This window comes from Anneissia japonica, unplaced genomic scaffold, assembly GCF_011630105.1.
Source record: "Anneissia japonica isolate Jap-2015-1 unplaced genomic scaffold, ASM1163010v1 scaffold287908_len133989_cov124, whole genome shotgun sequence".
Taxonomy (NCBI): Eukaryota; Metazoa; Echinodermata; class Crinoidea; order Comatulida; family Comatulidae; genus Anneissia; species Anneissia japonica.
The window spans coordinates 11,711-21,081 of record NW_022749211.1 but is presented as its reverse complement, the minus strand read 5'-3'; the positions used below and the strand labels follow the sequence as shown (position 1 = coordinate 21,081).

Sequence of the window (9,371 nt, the reverse complement as noted above, 5' to 3'; positions counted from 1 at the left end):
GGGACCTGATACTGTATAATAATTGCAGTATATTATGTCACTGTAATGATTATTTATAATAATCAACCCTTAGATATGAATTACCTTTAATTTATATGTTTATATTTTCTATTTTATTATATGTTGTATAGCATGTATTGGTATTCTATTTAAATTGATATAATCATTGTCATGTGAACATGTTTGGATTATATTGTCCGTACGATTGTTGATACGGCAAGGTGTTCTAAATTGTTACATTACTCAGGTCAAACTGGTATCTTGCTCTAATGCCAGTAGGCAATGTACTTTTGAGCTGTGTTCACGTAAAAATGACTATGATAATTGATTTAAGTTTAGTAGAATATGGTAACATATCAAATACATATGGAACAGTAACCATTAAGGTTTTCTGTAGTGAGTTCAACTAACTATGTGGACTTACATTTTTATCGTTAATTTGTTATGTTAAATGTTTATATGCCATAGAATAGTTACTATTTGTAAGTAAACTTTAGGAATTATTTGAGAGTACAGATAATTAATATCGGCCTACCTACTCAGTATAAGGCATTTGGTAATTAGACTAAACACCTAAAATTGAAGGTTGCCAAGGCCATTTGCTCTCATTCATAGGTATTGAACGCGATTCTGAATTTTACTAACGATATTTCAAAGATAAAGTTATATGCAGCTATTTTTAAAAGTAGGCCTAAATAAATTTAACAAACCAAATTGAATACTAGATGGATTATTGATCATTAGTATTAACTAATGATGATGATGACATAATTAATGTCGAAATATTGAATCCCAACACGATGGCGTGAATTTCAATACTTTGGAATATGTATTATACTTTGAGATTAATCAGTGGACCTTTCAGTATTAACCCAGTTGTTTAAAAGCTTCAATGTGGAACTTCGCAAAAAGCAAAGAAATAATTGTAACTAAATAGTATAAAATAATAATTTATCCTTAATTTTTAATGCACATTTGAAAAATCTATTTTCGCATGACTAAATTATTACAAACCATTTATGTTTTTATTAAAACCTCAGAAAGTTGTGCATTTCATTAACTGTCCAGCACTGTACAGCATTGATTATAATTTCGGAGCCTATCTGGTCAAAGAGAGAAGATACATGTTCAATGCCAGGATATTACCAGACTCTCCGCATTCAAAGCTTCCTTCACAAGATGGGCACGTCGCACTTGACAATGTACCTGTAAACTCGGCAACAAACGATTCTGTCTCACACAGAGGACATGTGTATCTGGCTTGCTGCAATCCTTGCAATTTACCAATCAAATCCGCTGCTCTTTGGTGTCCGTATTTGATAAAATATTGTTTTTCACTGTCAAATAGATCATTCAGGGTCCAGTAGACATCGATAAATTTAAGGTCCAGAACATTGGCGCTTTGAACTCTAAAGAAACCCATATCTCCCCAGCTATCTCCCCATGAATTCATAAGATACAGGCACTCACTGTTAAAGCTTGTTAGAACAACTGCATGTCCATCTAACTTTTGATCTCCACTTCGTTTCTGTATGTCCAGTTTGTTTTTACCGAGGATTCCAGTTCTGTTGTTTTTATAGAACTTACTAAAGATGTCCCATTCCGATTTAGTAAGACAGAATATAGCAACCACGGGTCTGTTTGCGGTGATCGCTTTCTTGGCACCATCGACATCAACCTGTTTACAGTGAAGTCGGTATTTTGAACAAATACTTTTGAAAACATCATACGTAACTGCTCCATCTGATCCATGAAGACTAACCATTTCATCCCGCAGTGTTTTAAATTCGGGATAACCACCATACCTTCCAGGAATACTTTTCAGAGACAAGTGAAGAACCGCAGCTGATGCGTTGGCATAACAAGTACCCCCAACTTGCTTTTCTTGCGCTTTGAATCCAGTTGTGCTCTGATTGATGTAAATATCCAGAGATACCGAGGTAAGCATATTGGAAAGCACTTCCCCAGAACAAACAACATTTCGCGCTAGATCACAAACTTCATTAATGTGTTTAGGATGGTTAACCAGCAGAAACAACCTGGTATTATTGTTTTCGAAATCAACTTTCCAACCTTGTTTTATGAAGACTGTTCTTGGGAGAGATTGTGTTGTGATGGTTGAAGACAGATTGAATAAAAACTGAGCACCATCTTCCCATAGTTGGTCGGACTTATTAAAAAGGTGTCGCGGATCAATATTTTGTGATCTTGTAATATAGCAACTCACAACAGTAACTCCGGCCTCTTTGAGCTCCCCTTTTATCGTCTCAATGTCCCCCCGATCGGTTGGCATTCCGTCTGATATGATGAATAAAAGCTTATTTCTGTACTTTGCGTTACGAAGTAACGGCATTGCCTGACGAAGAGCCTTAAACAAAGGCGTGTCGCCATAAATGAATGGCCTAACAATTTCCTTCAACTCTTTTATTCTTTGTGAATCCAGTTGTTTGCGATCATCAATGCATCCATTAATAATGGTCGATGCTTTTTTAGCTGGCAAAATACTTTCTGATTCAACGTCCTTCATCATTAATGAAAATATCTTGTCTTGCACCTCTTCAATATCTTTTTTTGTTGCCTGCTTAAATGTTGTGACTGTAGATGCATAAATCCTAGAAAAAACCGTACTAAGAGCATTTCCTAAGTGTCCACGTACCGGTACCGTCCAATCTCTGCAAGCATCTGGTAGACACTCTTGGGCAACTTTCTTCGCAAAACGGCTCTCGGCTTGTAACTTATCGAACACTGCTGAAGCCATTTCATGTGAAACTACAGACTTTACAGTATTCGTGTCTGCCCATTTGCGTATCTGACTTGCTCCGTTTCTTTCTAGGATTGAGAATATACCATTTAAAATAACACCATACGAAACTTTACTGCGACTAGATATATGCTTAAAAGGTTCTATTGTTCTCAGCACGTCAAATAGTCCAGATTTGAACATTGCACCCACACCAACAGCAAACACTTTATGCTCAGAGGACAAGTTGTGTTTGATAAGGTTATCCATGACATGAAATACTGAATTCACCCACTCCCCTCCTTCTTGCTCTATTTCACCAGCATTTTCAGCCATTGATCCAGAAACGTCCAGAAGCATCCCTGTCAAACTTGCCATATTAAACGAATCTGTAAAATAATATAAAGATAAACTATAATATAATGATTGTCCCAATGTCCCCCAGCCGATGTGGGAAGGTCTACATTGGTGAAACAGGACGAGATCTCCGTACTAGGCTCAAGGGACACCAAGGCCATGCCAGGAGAGGGGAACAACAAAAATGGTCTATAGTCATGCACTCCCACGTCAATAACAGCGTGTACATTGGGACAAAGCCGAACTAATAGCCACTGTTCCATCGCACTCCAGGGACCAGAGAAGCCATAGAAATCCACAAACACAATATACTGTCATTAAGATATCGGATTTGTCATAAGCGATATTTGGCTGTCCATGTTTAATCGACGCAGCTAAGCAGCCCCACCATTTTCCCGCCTTACTGGAATTATGCCTTTGGTTTTTGGTCGTTCCCATCCCCTTTATCCATCCAATCACCAACCAGCCTGTCCACCCAAACATAAGTATTTCTCTGTTTGGAATTTCTGCAGATATTATTCTCCTGAAGACGATTGAAGCAACTCAATCGAAACGTCAAGACTTTCTCAACTACAAAATTTCTTCTCAGAACTACCTACGTGGTGTACCGCAAGCTTCAACATAGCCTATTATGTTATTACTTCGCAGTGCAAACCTTAAAACAATACTTTATAATGATTGTTGTTAATCTTTCATAACCGATTTTAAAAAGTATTTAAAAAGGCAAAGGTTTGAGTGGACTTGTTGTTAATTGTGTGAATTTCCAAACTGAAGACACTTTGAAAGAAACTCATCGCACATTTATTTTTTCTCACGGATTATGTGTTAATGAAAATAGGTTTTAATTATTGAATAAATCCCTGAAGTTTTTTGCAAAGCAAAGAATCGAAAACTTTAAAATTGATAAAACGTATTGAGAGATAGATGAGTCACCATGAGTTATTATGACAACACCTCATGGTAAAACCACGTGTAATGCATAAAATATTCAAGGTGTTCAAACATATCTCGCCCTATTGATACCTCTCTATATGTAAATTGTACAGAATTAAGGTTTGGATAATATACTTAGACTGTGGGCCCAACCTTGAAAAGTAGTCTAGAAAGTGATTTGAGATACGATGCTCTCCTCTCTACATGAAAGCTTGGCATTTTGCGAAGAGACATGTGAACAATTAAAAAATGAAAAGTTCTCCAAAAAATGTTGGACTTTTTGAATACTAATTAAGGTCAAATGTCAGAATAGGAATAAAATGCAATTTTAATCTATTTAAACAAATTTACTCTTAGCATAGCATATTAAGATTTTAAAAGGTCTCATCATACTGTATAACTTAATTCAGTAAAAATATATGAAATATATTTGCATATTAATGAAGTCAGAGGTTAGAATTTGAATATAATTTATTTAATTATACACGATACAGGAGCCTATTGTGTATGGATTTAACTTTTGTTTAATCAAAATCTCTAGTCCTTTGTTTACTGTTAGTATATCATATTATGAAGACTATATAAGTCATCACATAACTCAATTCAATGAAAACGTATGAAAAATGGTTGCATAATGAGGTCATAGGTCAAAAATTGAAGAAAATTCCTTTTATTATACATGATACAGAAGCCTATTGTGTACAGATTAAACTTGTTTCATCAAAATCACTAGTCTTGTTTGAACAAATTCGCTCTTAGTATATCATACGGATATTATCATATAACTCAATTCACTAAAATTGCATGAGAAATGTTTGCATAATAATTAGGTCAGAGGTCAGAATTTGAATAAAATTATGAAGCCTATTTTGTACAGATTTTTTTTTTTCAGCAAAATCACCAGTCTTTTGTTTTAAAAAAATTACTCTTGGTATATCGTGTGGATATATATATAGGTCATCATCTAACTTAATTCACTATTAAACATTGTATGATAAATGTTTGCATAATAATGAAGTCAGAGGTCAGAATTTGAATAAAATTCATTTTATACATGATACAGAAGCCTATTGCGTATGGATTTAACTTTTTTCATCAAAATCCCTAGTCTTTTGTTTAAACAAATTTACTCTTAGTATATCATATGAATATTATGTATGTCATCATATAACTCAATTCACTAAAATTGTATGAAAATTGTTTGCATAATAATTAGGTCAGAGGTCAGAATCAGGATAAAATTCAATTTTTACACGATACAGAAGCCAATTGGGTACAGACACTCTACAGAAGGCTGTGTATGGATTTAACTTTTGTTTTATTAAAATCACACAGTACTTAGTACATAGGCCTACATATAAAGATCTATACTTTATAAACCTTAATATAACCTAAATTCAATAGCATAGCGTACCCAAACATCTTGGATTTGTTGCATACTAATGACCTAAATGAGATCAATGATCAGAAATTTCCATACAAGTCCAATGTAAAAGCACTGAATTAAAAACTAAACATTTTCTGTTAAAGGTCTTAACTAAAAGACTAAAAAAATATTATAATGATTGGTTTACATTCATAAAAATTATGTCTTCATGCATATTGTCACTGTTTTTACGAAGTGACACAAACCTAAAAATTAATTAACTGAAAATTGATATCTAGGCTAACGTTTGGCTGTAGAACAGGAATATGACATGACTTTTGGTATACCGGACCACGTTAGAAAAATTTTGCTTCGTAAAGACCCTAACTTATTTGGTTGCGTAATTTTTCTTCCATTTTTAGACTCCGTTAAAATACCCAAATCAGTTATTAAATGGATCTTATGAAACAAATTATTAATATATAGTTGGAAATGTTTCACCACAAAAAATTCCGGATTTTTCAGTTATCATTTTAGGGTGTAATTGTAGGTCAAAAGGTCATTCGGGACAAAAAATACACAAAAATGCCTCATTTTCATGGTGACATTTGACCCTGTGGGCAAGTACGCTTGTTGTTAAAACTTGCACTATTAATAAATTTATATATGATAATCATATGTTCCAAATATCAGCTTGGTGTCTTTATCCCTTCATGTTTAAAAAGCGATTTGCAAAGGGGTATATTTTTCAATTTGTGACAATATCAGTGCGTATATGTGACAAAATTAATTTTTGAATAACGATAAAATTAAAAATAATTTGCCTAACCCCTTGAAACTTATAATTCTAAAACAACTTTATGTGCTTATTGCAGGCATGCAGTTTGTTAAGGGGTATAGTGTTTCACTAGTAAGATATGTCCCCCCAAAAATGGCCCAAGTGTAAATTTTGTTACTATTGATTTCAAATGAGCATAATATTATTCATGTACTGTCTAGAGCCACGAAACCTTTCATTCTAGGACAACTTTTTGTGTTGATTTCAGTTATGCAGTCTGTTAAAGGGATAAATCGTTTAATTAGTAAGATATTATGCCCCAAAAATGGCCCAAGTGCAAGAATTATGCAATAAAATAGTGTTACTATTGATTTCAAATGAGCATAATATTATCTGTGAACTGTCTAGAGCCATGAAACCTTTCATTCTAAGACAACTTTTTGTGCTGATTTCAGTTATGGGATGCATTGTTTAATTAGTAAGATATTTTGCCCCAAAAATGGCCCAAGCGCAAGAATTGCACTATATATATATTGCGCACATTGTTGTGCGACTATATTTTTGATATATTCTAGTACCCATTTGTACACTTATTTAATTCATGCAGTCTGCTAAGGGATACATACAGTCTTTAGTTAATAAGATAGTTTGCCCCAAAAACGGCCCAAGTGCAACAATCGAGCAATAACATTGTGTGACATTGATTTGAAATGAGCATAAATTTTACATTGTACTGTCTGGGGCCATGAAAGTTTTACTTAAAAAATAACTGTTTGTTCTTAATTCAGTCATGCACTCTGGTAAGGGACACAATTTTTAATTATTAAGATAGTGGGCCCCTAAAAGTGGCTCATGTGCGAGAATGGTGAAAAAGCACTGTTATTTCACAATTCTAGGGCCGGTACAAATCTTACTAATTAAAGACTGTGTTCCTTACCAGACTACGTGACTGAAATAAGCACAAATGTTTTCCTAGAATTAAAGGTATCATGGCTATAGGCAGTAGTTCACTGATAATATTGTGCTCATATTTAAAATATATGTTATTATGCAATTCTTGCACTTGAGCCATTTTTTGGTGCAAAATAACATACTAACTAACCACTCTGTCCCTTAACAGACTGCATGAATTAAATAAGCATACAAATGTGTACTAGAATATAAGGTTTCATGGTTCTAAACAGTACACTGTTAATGTTATGCTCATTTGAAATATATCAATATATAGTTGCACAATGTTCATGCACAATTCTTGCACTTGGGTCATTTTTGAGGCAAAGTATCTTACTAATTAAACAATGCATCCCTTTAACAGACTGCATAACTGAAATCAGCACAAAAAGTTGTCCTAGAATGGAAGGGTTTTAATGACTGTCTAGACAGTACATTGATAATATCATGCTCATTTGAAATCAAATAGAGTAAACACAATTTTATTGCACAATTCTTGCACTTGGGCAATTTTTGGGGCAAAATATCTTACTAATTAAACAATGCATCCCTTTAACAGACTGCATACCTGAAATCAGCACAAAAGGTTGTCTTAAGGTAGATTCACACCGAATCCGAATTCGGTTCGCAGAACGTTTTCGATGCGCGTCTTAGTACGCGCCTCTATTCTTTACCACTGATTCGATATTCTTTTTTCGTTTTGTTAGCCATACGAACCGAATTCGGCTTCGGTGTGAATGCAGCGTTAGAATGAAAGGTTTCATGGCTCTAGACAGTTCACAGATAATAATATGCTCATTTGAAATCAATAATAACACCATTTTATTGCATAATTCTTGCACTTGGGCCATTTTTGGGGCATAATATCTTACTAATTAAACAATTTATTCCTTTAACAGACTGCATAACTGAAATCAACACAAAAAGTTGTCCTAGAATAAAAGGTTTCATGGCTCTAGTCAGTACACGGATAATATTATGCTCATTTGAAATCAATAGTAACACAATTTTATTGCGCAATTCTTGCACTTGAGCCATTTTTGGGGGGACATATCTTACTATATGAAACACTATACCCCTTTAATGAACTGCAAGCCTGAAATAAGCACATAAAGTTGTTTTAGAATTATAAGTTTCAAGGGTCTAGACAGATTATTTTTAATATTATCGTTATTCAAAAATTATTTTTTTTTACATTTACGCACTGATATTGTCACAAATTGAAAAATATACCCCTTTTCAAATTGCTTTTTTAAACATGAAGGGATAAAGACACCAAACTGATATTTGGAACATATGATTATCATATATAAATTAATTCATGGTGTGAGTTTTAACAACAAGCATACTTGCCTACAGGATCAAAGGTCACCATGAAAATGAGGCATTTTTGTGTATTTTTTGTTCTGCATAACCTTTTGACCTACGATTACCCCCTAAAATGATAACTGAAAAATCCGGAATTTTTTGTGGTGAGACATTTCCAACTATATATTAATAATTTGTTGCATAAGACCCATTTAATAACTGATTTGGGTATTTTAATGGGGTCTAACAATGGAAGAAAAATTACGCAACCAAATAAGTTAGGGTCTTTATGAACCAATATTTTTGTAACGGGGTCCGAAATACCAAAAGTCATGTCATATTCCTGTTCTACAGCCAAAAGTTAGCCTAGATATCAATTTTCAGTTAATTATCTTTATTCTATTTGAAGATATGGCTAATTGAAAATGCAACTTTACAAATATGTCATAATTGAGAGCTAAAATAATAATAATAAAGTATTTCGCCATACGTTCTTTCAAGAACATAATAAAGTCTTGTTTTGTAAACTGGCATAGGGCCTATTCTATTTTTCAGTAAATGTTTTCTCATACACGATTTCTAACAAAATGTTTCGTTGCACAACTACTGGAGTAGGGAGTTACCAACTCACTCCGACAATGAACATGCTTGCTTCATCAGTTAAGACAAAAGATATCAATTAACGTCTCTGTGGTAACGTTAACTTTTAACCCTACTACTCTAGTATTGTTGCTTTTTATTGAGTAACAAAAGATTGAATCGATACCATGAATCGTGTACATATTTTGAGTATAAATAATTAAGAAACGAATATCATATGTAGGAACTTTAGAAACACTTCAGTGGAGAAAACCAATTTTCAACCTATTCTTACATAAATTATATATGTATACATATATTAAATATATGTGGCCTATATATAAATCATGATATAATAT

General features: G+C 33.5%; 1 protein-coding gene across 2 annotated transcripts in view; it reads right to left on the bottom strand.

Moving 5' to 3' along the window:
* Positions 1 to 324: 324 nt before the first annotated feature.
* The window catches only part of LOC117121023, a 19,623-nt gene continuing 10,576 nt past the window's right edge, over positions 325 to 9,371 (bottom strand). For both annotated transcript variants that reach the window (XM_033266119.1, XM_033266120.1), the window contains exon 5: positions 325 to 3,129. In XM_033266119.1, coding sequence (XP_033122010.1) covers positions 1,100 to 3,129 — 2,030 coding nt within the window. In that variant the 3' untranslated portion in view covers positions 325 to 1,099. The remainder of the gene's footprint in view (positions 3,130 to 9,371) is intronic.